At 41.2% G+C, this 22,842-nt stretch overlaps 2 protein-coding genes across 2 annotated transcripts in view; one reads left to right on the forward strand and one right to left on the reverse strand.

Moving 5' to 3' along the window:
- The window catches only part of LOC135377767 (cleavage and polyadenylation specificity factor subunit 1-like), a 34,660-nt gene extending 27,122 nt beyond the window's left edge, over positions 1 to 7,538 (forward strand). Inside the window, exons 33-36 of the mRNA XM_064610424.1 lie at positions 657 to 866; positions 5,635 to 5,764; positions 7,215 to 7,353; positions 7,426 to 7,538. Of these exons, the coding sequence (XP_064466494.1) occupies positions 657 to 866; positions 5,635 to 5,764; positions 7,215 to 7,353; positions 7,426 to 7,473 (527 nt within the window). The 3' untranslated portion in view covers positions 7,474 to 7,538. The remainder of the gene's footprint in view (positions 1 to 656; positions 867 to 5,634; positions 5,765 to 7,214; positions 7,354 to 7,425) is intronic.
- A 2,445-nt stretch (positions 7,539 to 9,983) lies between these two features.
- On the reverse strand, positions 9,984 to 21,962 carry LOC135377768 (pseudouridylate synthase RPUSD2-like). The gene is made up of 13 exons (XM_064610425.1): positions 21,622 to 21,962; positions 21,457 to 21,535; positions 21,272 to 21,393; positions 20,299 to 20,399; positions 15,949 to 16,036; positions 15,770 to 15,848; positions 14,057 to 14,198; positions 13,488 to 13,624; positions 13,350 to 13,403; positions 13,161 to 13,252; positions 11,976 to 12,057; positions 10,336 to 10,619; positions 9,984 to 10,247 (listed from the first exon to the last, which is right to left on the reverse strand). The coding sequence occupies exons 1-13, from the start codon at positions 21,796 to 21,798 to the stop codon at positions 10,182 to 10,184; spliced, it is 1,503 nt and encodes a 500-aa protein (XP_064466495.1). The 5' UTR covers positions 21,799 to 21,962; the 3' UTR covers positions 9,984 to 10,181.
- Between the last annotated feature and the right edge of the window lie 880 nt (positions 21,963 to 22,842).

Here is a 22,842-nt window from a genome sequence, read left to right on the forward strand (position 1 = left end):
GTACCCATGATGCTCCATGTAACTTTGTACTTCCTCTTGGGGGTTATTGCAAGTCGCTTAATGAACAAAAGTGCATGTGAAAAGAAGCTGAGGCATCACTAATGTGTCCTCGATTTCCTAAATGCTTCTGCAATGCTATTCAGTAAGAAGTTCCAGCATCGGAAGCATGTTCATATGAGTGCAACAAGTCAAATGACTGCTTTCTCTGTATGGTGAATACAAGCAATAGCTAATCTTTCTTAGAATGCGGCATACATCACAGTATTTCCTCTGATTTATAGTGTGTATTGTGAGCTACAGAGGAATTTGACACTGATAGCCAAGTCGTCTTCCATTGTTCGTGCGGCATGCTTTTTTTTTTTTTTTTTTCAATTTTAGAGCAATCAGAGATAGCTTCTATTGGGCTATGTCCATGTGTTACATACGGTTATTTTGGTAATTTACCTGGCTATTCATGTGTGGGTTTCCTATTCTGATATAGTTTCTAGTTATTACAACTGTCACCTGAATGAGAATAATGCAAAAAGTTACGCACAAGCCCTACCTATGGTGTATAGTGTATTGTTGCACCACCTGTACCATAGATGATTGTACTCAGATGGTCTTCAACTTCTGTGCAACGCACTGTGATATAACCATAGCTTCTGCTTTTGTAGTTACAGACTCTGAGCAGAATCTGCTCCTCTACATGTACCAGCCAGAATCACGAGAAAGCTGTGGAGGTCAGCGCTTGCTGAGGAGAGGAGACTTCCACGTTGGATCCGCCATCACTAGCATGTTTCGTATCAAGTGTCGATTGGGAGATCTCCCCAAGCAAGACCGTCGCCTTGCTGCTAGCATTGACGGCAGACAAATTGTGATGTTTGGTGAGTAATAATTTTCAACAGTGCTTATTGCGCAGGCCATATCCACTAGCAATCTAGAGCATGTGCTGAGCACAGCCTCTTTTTGTTCATATTTTCAGTGTAAAATAATGCAATGAGATGATGTTTGTATTGTATGTGTTATGTGCGCTGCAGTATGCTACCTGTCATATGACCAGAGATGAGGAAGTTACTCAACAAAAGAAACTCGTTACTAGTTAAGTTACTCTGCAAAAGATGTAACTAAGTTACTATAACGAAGTTACAGGTAATGAAAATGGACTTGAAGTTCCTAAGCTACTTTGGAAAAGTAACGAGTTACTTTCAAGTTACTTGCTACCTAATATACACTTAATTCTAATTCTTGACCTTTTTATAATTAATTCAGATATTGATCTCACAACGGGTGGTGCAAGACGTTTTGTGCAAATATTTTTATTTATACGAACACTGTGCCAGTATTTGATGTGACAAAAGATTGTGATTCTTTAGCGAGGCATTTGAGGAATTTATCCTGTAATAAGGTTTTTCAACGGAGCACAAACCATGCATTGAAAGTTTATCGGTTCCATGAGTTGTCTTCTACGCACATTTTGTAGAACTGAGCTGTTTTAATCTTAGTACACAGGGCCCTCTGTCATTATAAATACACTGCTCCACGCTATGATGAACGTCATCTGAGTCTTCTAATGTACGGCCAAAACAAAATTTCATTTATTTATACATGTTGCAGCCTTGTTAATGCTAAGGCAGGAGCAGGCTTGCATGCTACAGAAAATTATTCGTGGGAAGAGCCCTGTTACTACCAGGAGTTTAATTCCATGAACATATTGAGTGTGGGAAAAAATATACAGGGTGTCCCAGAAAACGTGTCATTGAATTATAATAAAAAAACTACACCACCTAGAGTCATGCGGTCAATGGCATTTGTTCTTACTGGGTTTTTGCCACCTCCTCATGTGGATGTCGCGTAACGTAAGTTTAATTATGTAAATTTTTGCGAGCTTAAGTCGGAAATTTGCCTAATAAACGCCACTTTTTTACCCCACCAATGTGAAGAGCGTGTCTAATTTACTCAAATTAATGATAATTGACAGGGATATTCAAGAGCTATCCCATCGAAAAAAATAGCCAAACATCTAGCTCTACGGAGGTCGCACAGAATAGCGCACGATCAATTTTTCAGCGCAATCTTTGTCAGTCCGACGAAAGGAGGTTGGAAACCCAGCCCACCCCGGTATCGCAGAAAGAGATAACGCAGGCATGGCTTATCACGTCCGACTTTCGCTGGGATAATACTTTCCCTCTCCCAATTTTATGAACTGTTACTTTTTCTACTATCACTCTGTAGGCTGGCTTCGGAACCTCCTTTCGTCGGACTGCGAGCGATTGCGCTCAAAAAGACATCGCGCGTTATGGTCCGGTGCTCTGAAAATCATGATATTCGGCTATTTTTTCCGATGGGATAGCTCGTAAATATCACTGTGAATTATCATGAATTTGAGTGAATTCGGCACGCTCTTTATATTGATGGGGTGAAAAAGTGACCTTCCCTTGGCAAATTTCCGAGTTCAGTTCGCAAATATTTACATAATTAAACTTGGCGTACATGACATTAACTTTACAAGGTGGCAAAAACCTAATAAGAACAAATGCCGTTGACCGCATGACTCTAGGTGGCGTAGTTTTTTTATTATAATTCAATGACACGTTTTCTGGGACACCATGTATTTAAACACATCTATGCGTAGGCTGAAGGGCACAATATTGAGAAAGTGCGCACTTCGCAGTGGAGAAGGTCACGCAAAATTCGAATTCAAATTGATGTGTTTGTTTACAATTAAATGAAGGTAGTACTTCAGTCTTTCAAAAGCTTGTCGTTTACAAAGCGCCATTAAATTTGCAGTGTTTACCATGCAACCACAGGAAAGCGGAGTCAGACGTGCCGTGCACATACGACGGCACACATGTGGCTGTTGTCTCATTAGTAGGGCCCGGAAATTTAGGCACTAAAAGCGATGGAAATAGGCAGGCAATTAGGCCCTCAAAAACAGCAAAATAGGCAATAAAATACAAAAATAGGCATGTTAATCCGGTACACTCTTTGACTTTGACTTTGTTGACGGTTTGACTTTGTCGGTGCTTCAGAATGCTCCATCCAAGAAAAAAGGCTACGGTACCGTACATGCTTTGAGTACTTGTACACGAATGCAGAGGTGGCGTAGAACCATGCGATGCTGAATACTACTTTTAGTTCTCCGCCCTCAAAGATCTCGAAAGGCCAATAAAGGCCAAATATTTTGTTCAAATATACATGAACCCTTTCTAGCCAACCAAGGTACTGAATGAAACGAAACGAGAGAAAGAGAGAAATAATAATAATAATAATAATAATAATAATAATAATAATAATAATAATAAAAGGTGCAAAACGCAGAAACGAAAAGTAAAATGCAGCACTCAGCATGAGACTGAAAGGTGCACTCGCACTTGCACCTGTACAAAAGGGCTGTTATGGCATCCAAAAATGTTCAAAAAGGCTACAATTCCATAGAGTCGACAAAAAGGCGAGCAACCCTGAAAATGTCGCATTTAGGCGTTTATAGGCATTTTTAGGCAAATGCCTAAAATTCCGGGCCCTACTCATTAGAGAGGGATTACGCAGCTTGCAATATTTGTATACCAGAATCAAACAAAAGGAACTTGGAACTTACCCAAGATTACTTTGACAAAGTTACCAAAAGAAGGAACGAGCTCCTCAAGAAGTTACTGGAGCTCAAAAAGACCGAGTTAAGTTAGAAGTTACCAAAAAAAGTAGCTGAGTTACAGAAAGGAGTTACCTCCAACACTGCATATGACATCTAATAATTGAATTCGTATTGCTTTTCGGCACTGAAAACTGAAGCTGTGTAGTATGCAATTCCACTAATTTGAACTCGAAGGGGATTGAAGATCTGTTCAAATAAAACAGAGGTCAAACTGAAGGGGTTCCCTCTTCCTGCTTGATGAACTCGCAACCGATACTAGCTGCATCAGAGACTCAGTATGGCTCGCTAGGCCTTGCCGCACGTTCGCAGTCACAGGATGCCGGAAATATGAGTGTCACTAATATTTCAAAATATTTACTTGCACAGGTAAGCACCAAAACATCTCAGGGGAGAAAACTTGTTACATGCGAGTGCATTCATTTCATGAGTCACTACGCTGTCAACATCGTTAGCGATGTTGCACCCACCCAAATTATGAATCCAGCCAACCCAATTCGAGAAAATATCAGCCGTCACACATGCCTTTCTGTTGGCTGTGTTAGTCAACAGTAAGGGTCTTGATCTCCTTAAAGGGGTTGAGAAACCACATGCAACCCACTAAATGTATGGCTCCGTTTCATACATTGTAGCCCATCGATTCGACACGCAAAGTTGCACATTGTTCATTTGAAAAGCTTTTTAACTGTTGGGTTTTTAAAACTGGGATTCTTTCAAGCCATCATCAATGGTGGCACCAAACTGCGCTGAGAGACGTCAGCAGACACACGGAAATGAAATTTTATTCATGCACCTTCCCTAAAGTACCTGAAAGTCACCAAACCGAAGGCCATTCTCCGGTCGCTGACTCCCTCTTTACAACCGCCTGCATTGTCATGGAAATTTCCTTTCTCCACAATAAAGCGTCACTCCAAAACGGGCGAGGAGGTGAAGAGTTGAGAGTGACAGAGTAGCTAGCCCAGCGGGAGACCTTCGGAGTGCAATAACTTCGTAACGCGGAATCACACAAACATAGCATTTTGATGTGTATGTTTAGTACACATAAATCAATATTTACAATGTTATTCCTTTAAAAGTTTGGAAATGGTTTCACAACCCCTTTAAAGCAGCTAGGTTTACATGCTTTGCCGACCGGCAAAGCCCAATGCTGTAGACTGTCACTACAGTGCAAACCCTTAGTGATGGGTGAAAACAAAGACACAATGACAAAGTCTGACACAAGCATGCCCTGAAACGCATGTATGTGTCAGTCTCTGTCATTGTGTCGTAACTCATCATTTTTATCTCTTTTTATAGTATCTCTTTTCTAACTGTCTAACTGCATATTACAGTTTAGCACATGGTGGTAAGTGTAGGGTCATACAACATCTTGTGTAGTTATTTGTCAGGCTTTGTTGCTTCATGTCATTTGTGATATTACTCAAAAGGTGTCATAGCCATAAAAGATTACACGGGTTCTGAGATGAAACTTTTTTTTTTTCTAGAAGCTATAACGTATCAGATATATCATATCAACATATCATATCATATTGTTCAGACAGCATGTCAGTTTAGCATCCTGCACACAGCTTCAGTGTGGTAATTCAATGCTGTAGACATCCAACTCCCTTTCACAAGACCCAGTGTTCATGGGGGCGAACTCATTTTTGCGCAACATATCTTTAGTTATGCGTGTTCAGCAGAGCAGCAGCAAAATGACCAAGGTTGTAGATCCAAACCTAACTCTGGAGGTAGACTATGTACTTCTTTTCATGATACAGGTCTGCATTGGACATTAAACAGTGTCTGCTGTGTGCTGATATTTCCACTCACATTCAAGAACACTCAAGTGGATAAACTTATCCCATAGACACACCTCTCTAGTATCACTCATGATCATGCCCCCCAAATGTCATTTACTGTATTGTCAAGTGTCATTTTAGATTCAATGTACTATGTAGTTAACTTTGTTTCAACAACCTATTTCAAAAGGCTGCTTCATGTCAATGTCATATTTTGTATTCCAGCAACCCTTGATGGTAGCTTGGGCTACATTCTTCCAGTTCCGGAAAAAACTTACCGTAGGCTGCTCATGCTTCAGAATGTGTTGGTCACAAACATTCCTCACTATGCAGGGCTGAACCCTAAGGGATTCAGGTACAGGTTTAGTAATGTTGAAACGTTTTGTTTATGAAGTGTTATACAGTGCAGTCCCGTTAATTCCAATTCGAAGGGGGCCGAAAATTTGTTCGAATAAAGCGGAGTTCAAACTAAAGGTAGCTGCTCTGAATGAGAGCTTGATGTGTTGCAGCACATACCAGCTGCATGGCAGACATGTTATGACTAGAGCCTGAAGTTTTAGGATTTAACCCGTTTCTTCCCCGAATTTGCACCCCGAATTGAAGGTTGCCTCTTTAGGGTGAAACCCGATTTTTACCCGGCAAATTGCCCTCACTGAAACATCTGTAGGAATGCACACTAGCTTGTTTGGCAGCAAACACAATTACATCACCGTTTGTACCAAACCAGTACAGTTTCCTTGAATAATAGAGCCCGATTTCTCCCTGTATTTAGCATATTGGAAGTTTTTCAACCTGAATTCGCATGAATTTAGAGCACATGTTGATTTCCCCGATTTTTACCCCCCGAATCGGAAAAAATATTTCCCGAAAACTTTGGACAGCTCCCGTATGCGTTTGACAGTAGCGGCGGCGATGCGTCTTCGGGTGAAACAGCCTTGAGGGGCAATGCCGGATGAGCGCGGGGGTGGTCAAGTTCAAAAATTTTTTTCGCTGCTAAAACAAAAAGTGTTTCGATGAAACTTTGTAAAATAAATGTTCAAGGGGCACACTATCAAATGCAATTTGTCTCACATGATTTCTTTCTGCGTACTCTTCCAAGTCTGCGCGCCTCAAAATATTTTTAACACGTTCTATGCCTCCTACACAGCAGAGCTAAACAGTTTAAATAGCTCTGAAAACATTGCAGAGTTCCGTAAAAAATTCTAAAAGTTCCCGAAATTTTCCAGTTTTCTCGGGGCATAAACTCTCGATAAAAAGTGTCCATAAACCTTCAACTGGTCTTGGCACGAAAATATTATGCTTTGCCTTCACTCAGAAGAGATTTGGTTGGAATTCGCGCAAAAGCTATTTTGCTAGAATTTTTTTTCGCCAGGTAGGTTACATGTCAAATCGCAATCTTCGCCATGGCGCGAAAAAATTTTTTCTGGCAAAACTAAGCTGGGAGTACATTGGCTGCATTGGAACAATCAACCACAATTTATTTGAAAGAAATCGGGGATGGTCGAGCGCAATGCCTGGGACGTTTGTCATGGAATGACCCATTGGCATTCTTTTTCTTGTCAGCATCTTTATTGTTTGTCTATTCACTCAGTGGTTGTTGAAGCTGCCCACTTATATCTCTACAGGTGTCTTAAAATGTGTCTTTTTAGTGCCTAAAGATCTACTGTGTATTCTTGAAGTTAAGGCAGTTACGTGGGTTGAAAAAAAAAAAAAAACACATTGAGTTTCTCTTCGTGGCTTCTGCATTTCACCACAGTGTACGTATGTAGTACAAAACAGCATTTTCCTCACACTTTGCACTGCAGGACATGTCAGTCTCAGAGGAAACTCCTAGGAAACCCCCACAAGAACATCCTGGATGGGGAGCTAATCTGGAAGTTTATGCACCTTTCATTCATGGAACGAAACGAACTCTCCAAAAAAATTGGAACATCTGTTACACAGGTTTGGGAAACAGTCATCCATTATGTTATAAATCTTTTGTTGGAGTTTGTCTATATTTTGGTCACATTGCAGATTCTGGACGACCTACTCGAGATCGAGAGCTACACAGCACATTTCTGATCATTGTCATTCATTGTACATATCTCTTCACGTGGGTATGTTAAATAAATTTTGTGATTGTGCTATTGCGTACCAAAATGTCTCTCTTAATGGCCTGAGATAAGCCGAAGTGCTACCTCTATTTTTATTTATTTCACATACTACTGGCCCAATTTCATGAGCCTAAGTAGGGGTGAGCACAGAATCAAGCAAGGGCAGCATCAGGACACATCAATGATAGAGCTGTAGAAAACTGTTCTACAGATGAACTATTCAGCACTGTTTCAGGCAACGCATTCCACTCAACAATTGTTCTTGGGGAAAAAAGAATACTTAAAACAATCATTTTTAGCATTGAAAGGCTTCAACATTCGTGATCGTGATTGGTGTGTACATCTTCCTGCGAAAGGCTGTAGGTATCGCGAAGAGTCTATTTTTAATCGCCCATAAACAGCCAGATACAAAAATTTCAAACGGTGCTTCAAGCGACGCGAGGCCAATTTGTCCAAACGGGCCCTAGCATACAACTCACTGACTGAGTCCATCCTCCTATACTTATTGAAAACAAATCGCAGAGCTTTCCTCTGGACAGCTTCTAATTTGGACACATTTGATACCGTGTAAGGGTCCCATATTACACACGCGTACTCCAATACAGACAGCACATATGCTTTGTATGCCCTTAATCTCGTATTGGCTGTGGCAAGTCTAAGATGTCGTCTTGGAAGAAGTCTTTCATGTTGTTATGTGGCACCACAAACTGTCTTACCAGTGTAATGCTCTCCCTGCCCTCTGAGCACCTGCTCTAGTTTGCCTACTGTGTATGGCATATTAGTGTGTCAGCCACCCTGTATCAACAGTTATTTTTTAAACCTTTTCCTTATTACAGGTCAACGTGCAAGTACAGTCCAACCTTGTTTATCCGGCAGTGGCTGTTTCTATTGAAAATGTCCAGATTGCGGGGGATCCAGATAAATGAATCTCGAGAGCAGGAGTTACCTGTTGTCAACAAAGCCTCCGTTACTGCGAAACCCTTAATGTTAATGTGCCCCTAATTTTTGCAGATTGAAAATTTTGACAATTTTGACACTTCGAAAACAATGATACAATCGCAAACTTTATTTTCACACTTGGTGGCAAGTTGGTTGGTTGGTTGGTTGGTAAGTTGCACAAGTGTCTGAAATGCTGCTTTAAATAAATATAATAGTAACTATAGAACTACTATAAGGCATATCACAAAATGAGGCAATCAAGCCACAAACTTTAGCATCTAGATTTTGCAAAATTTTGTGGCAGCAAATGTGTGCCTTGTGTGTGATTCACGAAAAATTGGGGTCGTGAAATTGAAGGGTTTTGCAGTATTTTGGAGGATATGGGAAGCTTATCTGTTGCCATTTCCATAAATTTCAGCTCCTGTAAGCTTTTACTGGTAACTTTAACTTAAGAAACATTATTCTTTTGCTCAAAAGATGCCAGAGCCGATTTCTGTAAACTTCGCACATTCTCATGAGTTCCTTACTGTCATCATGCCAGTAGATGTTGACATACCCTTTAACTGTGGTGTCGTTCACAGCTTTCGAACTTAGTTTTCACGTTAGAGAACACTGCTCTGCAAGTGAACAGTCTACATCACTGAGTGGATCATTTCCAGTGGACTGGACTGGTCAACGTGTGTTACATGGGTAGATCCCTGCTTGACAACATCTTGATGACTTGACACTGGGTAACTGAAGCCAGCTATTGGGCATTTTTCTCGGTGGTTCCATGCATTGTTTTTTTAAATCCAAATCTAGAAACTGAAGCCCATATAAATGAAGGCTGATTGCATTGACTGAAATCTGTTCCCATGATTCTTATCCATATAGTGCAGGATCTGGATAAATGAAGGATGACTGTAGTACTCCAATGAGGAGGTGATGAGCAGTACAAGTAAAGTAAAGGGATATTTTGCTTAGCATGAGGTATGGAGGAAGACATTACATTATTATTCAGTTTCCCATTATCACGTGCCATTATGCAGTGTTTTATAACAGGAATACTATAACGTAGGAATAAATAAATTGTCACCTTTGTGTGTATGACCTGTAAATTCCTGCAAATGGGGTAATAATGCAAATACAGTACAAGATCTGCAAGATCTCAGGTTTTACTTTAGATGTGCAAATGACAGATGTAGAATGCCCAGGTTTGGGGGGAACCAACTTAATTGTAAGAAGAATTGAAGATGGAATGCTGTGGATGCTATTTTTGCCTCGATCCTCCAAATCCCAAAGCTCAGGTTGAACCCTTTCACCCTCTTGGTAATGATGCTGGTGGACTAGTTCAGAACTGGACAATTGAGCTGCATTGTCTTTATAGACAGACATATGAGGAGGAGAAGGGACTGAAGAGAGTGCTTGTGATTCTGAAAGCTACACCAACCAAGTCCAAACAATTAAAATAAGGTGTGTAAACTTCAAAGAAGAAATCTGCTGTTGTACCACATTATCTTGTGCATTTCTGCACATGTAACAAGGTATCCAACACAGTGGTGTAGCAAATGGTGCTAATATTTATTACAGTACTTTCCTGAACAATGTTCAGTTACAACTGAACGTACCCCTAAAATATTTTTTATTTTTATTAAAATCATTTCTTAAAGTTTCCACTGTACTCCTTCCCTCACATTAACCACAACACAGCACATCTATTCTTGAGGCACAGTCAAGATTATTAATCACATATATTTCTTAGTCAAGTGTCCAGTCTTCTCTTGCCCATGCAGGCCATGTGGTTTCATACTCCCAATCCTTTCCCTAAAAGAAGAAAAAGGAAGTTTTCCCCCCACAAGCTGTTATTCTGCTGTACTTTGAGACATAAGACAAACAATATGATTGGATGTACCTTGTATCGTAGGCAATGCAAATAGAGAAGCAGGTCTTCAGGACGAGGATCCTTGTATGGGCGCCTGCACTCTAAGCAGTCTTCATGATGCACATACTTCTGCTTGTTGAATCTCTGGTTTTCCACAGCAGCCTTAAACTGTTCATCTGTTTCTATGTAGTGTCTTAAACTGGCTGGAAAATGACTGGTTTCTGTGCTACTTCCATCGGCATCTGGTTTCGCATCTTCTCTCGCATCTGCAGGCAGTGCATTGCTGCTGTCACTGCAGCTATCAGTGGGTTCACCTGTGTATGTATGATCATGGATTACATTTCCACTATAAAAAAAATAGGACAGCTAATCATTCAATAAAAAAAGAATTCAGTGTAGACGTATCACAAGGAACATTTTCACTGGCTTTTTTCTGTGGTATGACAATGTGCACAGATATTGTCCTGTAGTAGAAATTAGGAGAAAGTAGCACAAATTGAAGATCTCCCTCTCTACAAGTTAAAACGTTCGATGGGTTCGGCTGAAAACTCGAAGAAAGAAGGCGACGAGGCAGTCAGTTCGAGAACAAAAATGCAACTAACTTTATTTACAGAGAAACTGGGAAAAAGCGGGAAAGCGTGAAAGGAGAAAAGACACTGCTCTGTGACGGCTCAGGTTACAGCCGGGGACGAGTGTCGTCGCAGCTCACAGTGGGGTTCCGTGAAAAGGGAGCGTCCACTCAACATGCATGGCCTTTTTGGCCATCTGCACTTATTTTCTCAACAGTCCTACTTGCACACTGATTTTATTGATTTGAGTGTGAGAATCAATGACGTATCAACTTATTATACCATTCAAGAACGAGAAGACCACAGGCGGTAGGGTTCTAACCCACACCCACAGACTGTTAGTTAGAAAGGCTACGAACTGTGCCATGCCAGCTCCTCTCTTAGACAGACAAGGACACTCACCCTCTTATACATTCACACGAACACTATTGTGGTAGGTGGCATCTCCCTTAAATAATGTCAAGTACGTTTGCCCGTGTAAGTGTGAGAGCAACTGGGAAATGCAGAGGGTGAGTGGGTATCCTTGTGTAGGCTATCTGAGCAAGACGATGTGTTGAGAGGATTGCTAGGTGTAATTTGCAGCTTGGTGCATTTGCGTATCAAAGGTCTTCAGATATGTTGACAATTTTCTGATTTTGTATAATTCAGGTCACAATGTCAATAAGGCAGTGCAAAGTTTTAGGAGCCACATGACTGAGGGTAAACATTTTCCCAGCTCAGTTCGCTACAATTGCACATCATTATTCACAAAGTAACAATACCACACACACACACACACACACACAACACGACACAAGAGCATATAATTTTTGCATCATCAGACCCAAAGTGGAGATTTCCACACATAAATGGCATACCCATAATTCCTCTCACTCTGACATGTTACCAGTCCTGTAGCCATTACTTTTAGAATAGGAGTATTTCAAATCAACAGCAATCTGGTACATCCCATGAAAAGACATTGAAATAAAGTTTATTCATAGGGATTGGTTGAGTGTCAAGAAGGAAGAGTTAAGCTCATGTTATGCACACAGAAATATGTCAAGCAAAGTTATTTTGCAAACACAAACATACAAATAATGAACAAGATTTATTACTTACACAAAGACTCATCCGAAGGAATTTCACACTCTGGTCCCAGCCACTTCTCTATGCTGTGGGCCTTAAGCATGTCTTCAATAAGCTACAAAAATAACAGTATCATTACTGTGACAATATTTAGTGATATCAAATTCATACATTAATTCAAAAAGCAACTAAGAATACTAAAAATCATTATATTCAAGGTTGAGGCAAAAAACTCAAAAACGGCCTATATTTTGAACAGAGGCTGTTCGGCTTCTGGGCCAGGAGAACAACCAGTCTACTTTTGTTTCAATCCATCTTCACTGGATTGCTGGATTCTCCCCCTTTCAACATTACATTAAAGTGATTGTGACAAGTGGCATTAAGTTATATACTGAACCAGTACATAACAAGGTTATCTGCGTCAACTAGAACCTGCAGTCTAATTCTGACAACAAATGAATTCATAGTCTCATAGAAAACACAAATACTGAAAGTAATGTGACTGTGACATTTCATTTCATTCAATTACATGAAAAGCCTAGAAAGGCTCATCAGGGGGTTGAACAAAAGCCCATTATCTATACATGGGAGGGTTGAAGAAAAACTCTCTTTTTGATACAGCCTCAGAAATCATTTTTGTTAGTGAGAGTGGCAATGGCAGTGGCATCATGACATGTTTCATCATGCTTCTTGTGAGTGGCAGTGTTCAAAGAGGCCACATGCATCAGTGAATCAACAGTGATGATCCTGACTTTCAATGATGATATTCCAACACATCCGATGTCATTACGAAATAAAGAAATGCGACGACTTAACATAACAACAAACAACTGTTTAAGCAGACATTTTGTCTGATTAAACAGTTGTTAGTTGTTACGTTAAGTCGGCGCATTTCTTTATTTCGTAATGACTTCTCCCGGCTTTTTGAACATTTTTGCATCATCCGATGTCTCTTCACTCTGCTCGCTTACTACGGGAGAGCTTACTCTGCCCCCCATGTGCAGCACATACGGGGATGCCTCATTAACTTAGTGGGTTTTTTACCACTGTGACCTGCTTTATAATTCATACACCACAGAATTAAACACAAACATCAAAGTGTCATAAGCCCTTTACACAATTAACTATGTCCTAACATTGAGTTTATAAAGCTGCAACTCTAAGAAGCCTCAAAGGGCTTGGAAAGGAATATACTAATTTAAAGAATGAAGACCATGCCTGCTCCTTAGTTTTCTCCTGCAGTCCACCTTTTGCCTTTCCAATTCCAAACACAGTGTCATTATACAATGGATCATTTACAATTGGGAAACCTGTAGAGGAAAGTTGTAGAAATTAAAACTAGGAAACCTGAATTGCATAAAGCTATTCATGCCTGTAGTTCAGTGCTGAACATAAAAGAAGTAATACCTAAGTACTGCAGGTGAACTCTAATTTGATGCATCCTTCCTGTATGAGGCTTGCCTGTAAAAAAATTTTAGCGCAATGGGTAATGATGACTTCTCTTGTGAATCAAATGTTCTTGCTTAGTTTGAGTACAGCACTTACAGTGCACCACACTGGATTTGCCATTGTAGCTGAGCTTCTTGAACTCTGTGCAGCAGTCCTTGCCGTATTTCCCCACACCACACACACCAATCTTGTGGGATATCACTTCAATAGGCTCTGAACACGTAATAGGTTCGCTGAAATTGCAAAGAACATTGTTGTCTCATGCCTACACATCTTATGGGAAGTTCTATAACATAAAGCACACATTATGTGCAGCATATTCATTGTATAACATCACATGTTAGTTTAACGAAATTCAAAAGTTAACCCATTACTTCAGTTGTGCCTTCTTTTTACTTTGTACGCTTCCCGATACCTTTTGGACCATTCACTGCAGTACACTAGTTGGCATGGTACCCTGCCAAGTAGAAGAGCTTTTAAATATATGTCTTTAGATGAGGACTAAGCATTTAATTCATGCACGTTGTATACAAACTACTCGGCGGTCACGTGATAGATATCGAAAATCTCAGCAGAGGATAATATTTCAAAGTGCTTTATGTGTCTACATCTACATTTAAAAAATGGCAGATTCTATAGGTCTGCTTCAATAAAAGTAGTATTACTCTGGAAATCTCCCCTCAACTCTGCAGAGGTACTCCTTCTGCACCTGGCGGCTCTTGATCTGAGATTCCATGGCTCGAGCCTTCTCCAAGGAGCAACCAAACAAAAGCAGGCCTGATGTCAGTCGATCCAGTCGATGAATTGCTGGGTTTAAAAGTACAGTGGTATTCAAAGTTGGGAAAGCAGCAAGTTCAAAACTAGCACCCCAAGGTGATTACACAGGAGAATCTGTCACTTATAACAGACATCTTATGTAACCGACAGATTCTGAAACCCTCTTCTCCAACCCTAACATGGACGTGTGCACTAGCGCCTGATTTCGTCCACTGAAGACACTCCTTATGCAAGCAGGGGGTAGCACATGCACCTAGGCAACAAGTAACTTCTAAACCTGGGAGAGGTGGGATAAAATTATAGTCAATGACTAATGAATCCAATAGAGCTACTTTCAAAAACACTAAACAATAATGTTTACAGGGTGTGTGATGATGCCACAAATCCTAGTTCTTGAAAAAAAAAAAAAAAGTACTAGTGTAATTATTCCACTGCTTTAGCATGTATGAAACTGCCCATGTGTGATATATTTGGAAAGTCAATGTCGCTCAAGGTGCAACTGGTGCATTAATTCGAAAATAACAAAAACAGCAGAAAAATGGACAGTGCTGCAAAGCACCCAGTCTATATGTGAAGAGCAGCACTTGAGTATATGTTGCCACATCAGTGAACAAATATTTATATTTCCGTGGGCATGTTCACAAATAATTCCATCCTTCAGAATTAGGAATCCAGGAGGGAGTGTACCATATAGAAAACTATGGCATGAGAATACAGTAGAGGAAGCTTACTAAACCAAATCATCATTTTTGAATACCATAAACACATCTTTGCATAAGGTATTTCTTAAGGTCAAGTTTTTGGACACCATACTTCGGTCCTCACTGTGATGTGACTCAATATTCCATTTCACCACATTACCGCCAGCAATGGGGTAGGGTATTGCCCCTGGCGATGAATCTCTCCACTCATCATCATTTAAATGAAGTTGTTGTTATTGTTACAGAGCTCTACCAACAAGACAAAAGGTCTGGTTAAAACTAATGCTGTGCTTGCATAAGCCGCACTTGAATGTATTCAAAAGTAGTGGCACATAAAAAGAAGCACACACACTGATTTATTATTTCTACTCACGCACTGTCCTCATTAATTGTTTGCCCCCCCTTTCCTGCCAATGAGAAATCTTTGGACACATCAAATGAGTGGCCAGTCTTCAAACACTGTTATCTACACCCGAGGTTTCTCATTGTAACATCTGCTTGCAAGTACAAATCAGGAAGACCAATTATCGAGCTGCTCTGACAGTTCAAAACTTCGCAGCAGAGCAAATATCCCTTCTCTGCAGTGTTTGCGACTGCTTCAGCAAGCGAAACCACTCTTAATCCAATACTGTCAGGTAGAATACACGCATAAAGTATGAACAAGATGCATTACAAAATATTGTTGAACAGGAACTCTCCACAACCATAAATATATCACAGTGCTATGTTGCACAAACCACGTGGCTATTATTAAACAGTTTTACCACTTCAGGACTGAGCTGCCCTCACTAAAGAATTTGATGTGGTGCAGGAAATTGCACAGTTAATGCTTTACTACCACAAAATTTCTAATTTGGCTCAGCAGAAAAACATTAGTCTTTGTTTGTAGTTTTTACTCACTATGAAGTCCTTTGAGGTTGTGTTCCTTTGCCAAAATAAACAACACTGAATTATGTCGGTATCTTCCACAGGGATGGACCTGTATGGAGGATAATAAGGTTACTACACTATAAGATGGTGTCGACAAACAGGAAGCAAAATGGGCATTTATTATGCACATGGCAAAACAGTATACTTACAGGAATAGAAGGTGGCTTGTCAATCACCAGCATGTCATCACATTTGTGAATTACTTTGATGGGTGCACCGATGACTGGTACTTCGTGCCTTCAGAAATAAATGCTGTTATGTTTGTTATCATATAATATATTCCACATCTTTTACAAGCTACCTAATATCTGCTGCTCACAGCAACAGCTGCTTCGCGGCGATAACACGGGATAAAAAATAAATAAAAACAATGTCTATAATGGAGACAGATTGTGATATTTAGCTCCAATGGTGGGAAATTAAGGACTCATAGCCAACTGTTATGGCAACTGCCGATGAAAGGGGCAATAAACAGCTATACAAGATCCACTTTTTTAATGCATTTTGATACGCTGCAGATGGTGAACGTTTTCCAAAAATTGTTGTCATAAGAAAGTACATAATGGCTCCAAACCGACCTAATATTCAGTGCACTCTTTCACGCTCATGCCCAGCTCTGCGATGCCCTGGCGACAATAGCCACACGTCATTTTTATGTCACGCACCATCAACCACTCAAAATGTGGGACGCTTATACATTGATTTTGTTGTAACACTGGGAAGTGATGTCAATTTTAAACATCTTTCCACTTCTTGATCCCAAGGTAGTTGTATCAAACGGTACCAAAAGCCCACAATGTTCCATTTCATGTGCGCACTATGTTTTCAGTGCTGCATTGCTCCGTGAGGTCGCCACGATGTTCCTGCAACCGGTTCCTTCGCGAGCTGCAGCTTGTCTCAGGAGGGCCAGTCACTGGCTAAGAGAGCAAAACCTCCCCCACCTTGAGCTTGTGGAATGCAGTGTTGCCATATGTTGGAACACTGTGACGTGACGCTATTCCAAAGATGAAGGAGAGGCTCACGCGGATTATGCTCTTTGATGGGCATTGTTTCGTGGTAAAGATGCTCGCTAGAAGGAGATGTGTTTCATATTTGGATATCGAAAGCCACATTCTTTCATGGAGCATAATAACTGGAGAATGTTCGTCGAGCTGTTTAGTGCCCCTTTAATGCAAGGAGGTGTTGGGTCATGAAACTTGTGAAGCTTTTTCCCCATGCTTGTGAGCCGGAGCACAGTTGTGCAAGAAAGCAACGTGATGGGATGTGTTTTTGAATGGAATGCAGTTTTACATATAAAAGGATGTATTTCTTTATCTTCTGCGTGGGTTTCACACTTCTTTGTGCCTGTTGTAAGCATATCACAAACTTGTTTCAACAATGTATGGACCCATACATCTCTGACGTGCAAAGATATACTTCTTTTTGTGCAAAAATAATGTAAGATGTAGAGAACAAAGGGTTCACACATAGAGAAAAACGCATCATGGGTGATTCCACGTAAGATCAAGAAGGCCATTCGCCGTAAAATGTTCTTTCTGGTGATATAAGTGATATTTTTAGGTTTAGTATGTCTCACACTGCAGCCATGCAAAAATGGGAGAAACTGGAAAGTAGGTCATACATTCGAGCCAATTTCTAAAAAGCCACATTATTTATTGCGCTTGTGCTTACCGAATATTCATAAACATGTTGCATTATTTGCATGGCGTCGACGTTATGGGGCTCCAAAGGGAGCCTTCCGGCCACATTACGCATGTGGCTACAGGGACCGGAACCGGAGCTGAACCCGAACCGAAAACCGCTAAAACCCCATATTTCTGACTGAACCGAACCCAAATTGTTTATTTTACCGCTGAACCAAAACAAGAACTAAACAGAAAAAAAAAAGAAAAAAAAAAAAAGAAACTCTACGAAGATCTATTGGTGGATCCTTTGGAAATGTGTTAGCACAAGCCTTTGGCTTGTTCTTGTGCTTCCTCCTTTCTGTTTTGCTTGTTTAGCTTCTTCCTCTCTCTTTTGCTTCTTTCTTGTTTTTTTTTTTGTTTGGTTCCATCTTTTCTTTCCTCCTTTTCTCTCTTTTTTGCTTCTTTTTCTTTGGTACCTTTTTTAGCTTCCTCTTTTTTTGTGTTTCGGGGTTCGTGTTAGCGTAAGGCGTTTCGAAAGGGTTATGAAGACTCATTTCCAAGGGACGCACGAATGGATCTTCCTAAAGCTTTTTGAAGGCTTGCGCCACCCTAAGTAACGACTCAGAGGCGTCGTTTGGTAGACGTGGTCCACGCACGTTCCTCGGTCAGTGGAGATAGAACCTTTGGGGATGGCTGAACAGACAAAGCAGAGATAATGCATATCTAAGGCGAACTGGAAGTCTTTCACATCGTCTTTGTTGATGTCCCCCACCATAACGACCCACTTGTGAGTAAGCATAATGCAGTTCATCAAGTGGTTTACAGTGGTTGCCGCTTGTCTATGTGTAATCCCTGGCTGGAGGTACACAGTAATGAAGTTGAGATGTGCAAAGGTGTACGGCACAGGACTCATCGTACTATTTGCGAACATTGCTGCGAATCTCTCGAGGTGTAACGCTGATGCCATCCTTAGTGTAGATGGCAACTCCGGCCTTTCGGTTTCCAGGATGGTTGGCTTCAGTGACGTAGGAGAAGCCTTTGATTTGGATGGGCACATCAAGATCTTTCGCAGTCTCTGAGAGTCTGAAGTTGCAGTCGCAGTCTGACTCTAAAGATAACATAACTCACGTATCGTTTCCCGCTGTCTTCATTGTTTTCATTCAAGCTGCTCCTGTGATAGTCTCTTTGTCCTCGTCTTTCTTTCTCGTTTCTTTCACATGTCCGTACATCGACACCGCAGTCTTTCCTTTGATACATAAGCCTTCTAATGGTAACCCATTATAAGCGAAAAGGAGGAAAGAAAGGAAGGAACCAAACAAGAAGCAAAAGAGAAAGGATGAAGCACAAGAACGAACCAAGGACTTGTGCTAACGTATTTCCAAGGGATCCACCAATGGATCTTCCTAATGTTTTTTTTTTTTTTTTTTTTTTTTCCGTTCAGTCCCGGTTTGATTCAGCAGTAAAACAAACAATTTGGGTTTGGTACAGTTATGGTTCAGTCAAAAATAAGGGGTTTTAGCGGTTTTCGGTTAGGGTTGAGCTCCGGTTCCGATCCCTGCCAGCACATGCCTAATGTGGCTGGAAGGCTCACTTCGGTACCCTATAACGTTGACGCCATGCAAATAATGCAACACGAGTTTTCATATTCTGCAGGCACAAGCCTTTAGACAGTCAAGAGGAATATATCAAGGCGGCAAATAATGTGGCTTTTTAGAAATTGCTTTGAATGTATGACCTACTTTCCAATTTTTCCGATCTTTGCGCGGCTGCAGTGTGAGACACACTGAACCTACAAATATCAAACTTATATCACCGGAAAGAACATTTTATGACGAACAAAATGATATATTGCTCACCAAAGGCTTTTTTCTACGGATGCTACGTAGAACAGCCCGCAATACAACAGTAAAGTGAACGACCGGCCAAGTTTGCAATTTTTTTACATAAAGATGGTATTTCGCAGAGCACTGTTGTACACCTCTGTCCACTGTCCTGTATGTGGACAAGAAGAAAAAATATCACAAAGGTTTCTTCCGGGTGTCGCGTCTCCGCCAGGGGCGGCCAAAGTTCGCAAAAACGAAAAGTGCGATAAAAGTGAATTCCACCTCGCTTCACGCTTAATTTTTTTTCTCAACAACTAGTAGACATAGCGACTTGAAACAAATGGCTTCGTCACCTAGAGATATCGGCCAACCACATATACTTCTTCAAGCAAAATCTGAGACCAAGTCTGGACCAGCCTGCCTGATCTTACGTGCAATCACCCTCATAGCTAAGTCGAGTTCCAACTTTTCAGAAAGTTCAGTTGGTGCCTTTTTTACCCAGCAGTTTCCAGAGTTTTGAAATTGATTGAAAATGGTTTAAACGATTTACGGGGAAGGCCTGACCACATAACTTGAAGAAAACTCGAAGAAAAAAATAGGACTTTTGTAGTTAGTGCTAGAAAAGAGAGAAAAAAATCCTGCCAAGCACATATAAACGTGGGAGCTTTATCTTGATTCTTTGTAGCTACTTCTTCCTCCTCTCTCCACGGCGGCTATCGACATTGGTGGGTCCTATAAAGCTATCGCCTTAAAAACATGCAACAACACTTGCTTCAATCTGCATTGATGTGTAGTACCTAAATACATTTTTATGTACGACTTTACAATGCAATATCATTCTTTTTGACCCCTGACAACTGTGAAAACGTGCACCCACAATCGACATTGCATACTATAGTACAAGTGTGAGTGAATATGACCAATGAATTTTAAAATTGCCAGACAGTGTGTGCCTGGATGAATCTCAAAAGTTGGAACCCAACTATGCTTCAGTAGTAAAACATACATTGAGGTTTACAAGAGAGTGATAAAGCAAATGCTCAAAATATACCTGTGCAGAGAATTTGCAAGTAGGTCGTTATCTTTAAGGCGGTAGTCTGGACCAACTATAGCACTGTTGACTGTAACTCTACCACTCTCCAAAGCATTTTTCTGAAAGTAAGCTTAAGTTCAGATTGTAAGAACTACTGAAATGACTATGACAAGATACATGCGTGAGTGCGGTTATATCTGCTCGACATCCTGGTTTGCAGATAGAAATAAAACTGCATGCCTCTGCGGTGCTAATAGCTACCACATTCTATCCGCAAAGAACCATTAGTGCCTCTGACGACATCCCCTAGGGAGTTTTCTGGCGCAAGGATATCGAACATCCCCTAGGGGTAGCCACAACTGAGAGCACTCAGTCAATCTGAAATGTTTGCAAAGTGTGTCATCCTTTGCATTGCCGTGCATTAACTGCTGTTACTGGACAACTAATGGATTACATAACGTTCCTGAGAAAGTTTGTGTGCTGAAAAGTAAAAATGTTTCTAGCATAACATTTTGGACATGCAGTGTTTTCCTACAAATGCAATCACCGCGTATATGCAGATACACTTATTTGAACTATCGCGGTTGTAGATCCTACATGCACTGATACGGTGTGGCTGCAGATACTGTCAATATTATGCATGCTCACATCTAACTATGACAGCGTCACAAGAGGGAGACAATGGTACATATGGAACATACAACCCAATACGTTCATGTGCGATGAAAAGCCACTTAAAACTTATTAAAACACTTTAAAATGCACTTAAATAGCTTCCTAGTCGTACACATGCAGTTGCTTATAGCGTACATACATAGCCTGTAGTCCAACATGCCCCTATATGTTATTTATTGGCCTGCTTCAAAAATGAAAGGCAAGTCTTGTGTGCAGTCATCGCACATTACATTGTATTAAGTAACCTTGATGCCACTGGCATGCAAACTTCTAAGTAAACTGTGGTTTCATATGCATAGGGATATTAAATACCTACATAAGCATCTTTAGACAGTGCTCTGAACTCTCGTGAGAAGACATCGAGAAGTAAGTGCCCAACCCAACGTCCTTTGCAGAATGTCGTGTACGTGAAGTTGTAAGGGTATACCTTTCGTAGACCTGGAGCAATGAAATAATAATATATGCAGCCACCCCAAATTGCCACAATTGTACTACACAGACCATTTTCGAAGTAATACTCCGTCTCGTTGAATTTATCTTCACCAAAACCGGGCCGTAGTTCCTTCCTTCCCTGCTTAATCTGTGCAATGAACAGACAGATTCATAAGGCAAACTATGTAGTTTCCCAGCTGATATAGCAAAGCGCTTCACAGGCGATGGCTTTACCTTTTTCACGTCGATGTCATACGACGGATCTTCTGCCTTCCTCTTCACACCGCTGGTCACTTCGTCTGTCATTGCAAAGCACGCGGCTTTACTTGTGCTAAGGATTATCGCTGATGTGTGATGATACGGCCTACACGTTAAATTTGGTAATCGTAGTAACCACACGAAAGTCACCATTCGTCATATAATTTCATACAAAATCCCGTAAAAAGGCTTCGTAACTATACACTATACCGCAGCTTCCTGAAGGGAAAAATAAACAAAACCGATCAAAAACCACGAGCACGCGGCTGGTTTTTGAGACGAGGATGAAGTTTACACTGGGAACGAGACTCGACTATAACTCGACGACTCGACTAGACTAGACTCGACCACTCGGCGCCACCGTTGGATTGCGTTGGATCATATGGTTGAATCGTTGCATGGGGCGCCGCCGCCGGGTACTTGAGTCTCGCCGCCGCCTCCGACATTATGGCCATGTGGCCTCGAGCACTGCACGACTGCACGGGTTCAGGCTTACCCGACCTCTTTTTATTTGCGGGCCTGGGCTGGGATCGGGTTTGACCATTATGGTCCGGGCCCGGTCCGGGTAGCCTATAAATTTCTCGAGCTTGAGCCGGGCTAGGTACGCAGCCGTCGGGCGGTAGCGAAGCGGCCGGTTGGGCGATCACCCCCCCCCCCCCCCCCCCAAAAAAAAACGTCAGTTTATACATTGAATTTCCCTCTCTTCCCTCACCCACTACAAGCTTCGACAAAGAACCCCCCCCCCCCCGCCCCAAACTGAGGGTCTGGATCGGGCCTGGCCTGGGCCTAAAAATGCGGCCCGTGATGTGATCTAATATGGCACTTGGGCGATGAAGGAAAAAATACACAGTCCAGTCTGGTATAGTAGTGGGAACACAATAAGTCCAGGGAATTAAGCACTCTTTGAAATAAAACTATGCGACCATGATTATGGCAGTCCCAGGAGGATTTAATAATAATTGGGTGTTTTACGTCGCGAGACAACTGAGCAGTCCAAGGAGGACAACCATGAGTCAGAGCGTGAGAAGGAGAAAAATTCGGACCTCGCTTGGGCCTAAAAATGCGGCCTCTGCAGAGCTCTAATATGGTGATGATTATGGCAGTCTATGGACGGCAAACATGAGTAAGAGAGTGAGAAGGAAGAAAATTCGGGCCTCGCTTGGGCTTAAAAATGCGGCCCTTGCAGAGCTCTAATAT

This window comes from Ornithodoros turicata, chromosome 1 (assembly GCF_037126465.1).
Source record: "Ornithodoros turicata isolate Travis chromosome 1, ASM3712646v1, whole genome shotgun sequence".
NCBI lineage: Eukaryota > Metazoa > Arthropoda > Arachnida > Ixodida > Argasidae > Ornithodoros > Ornithodoros turicata.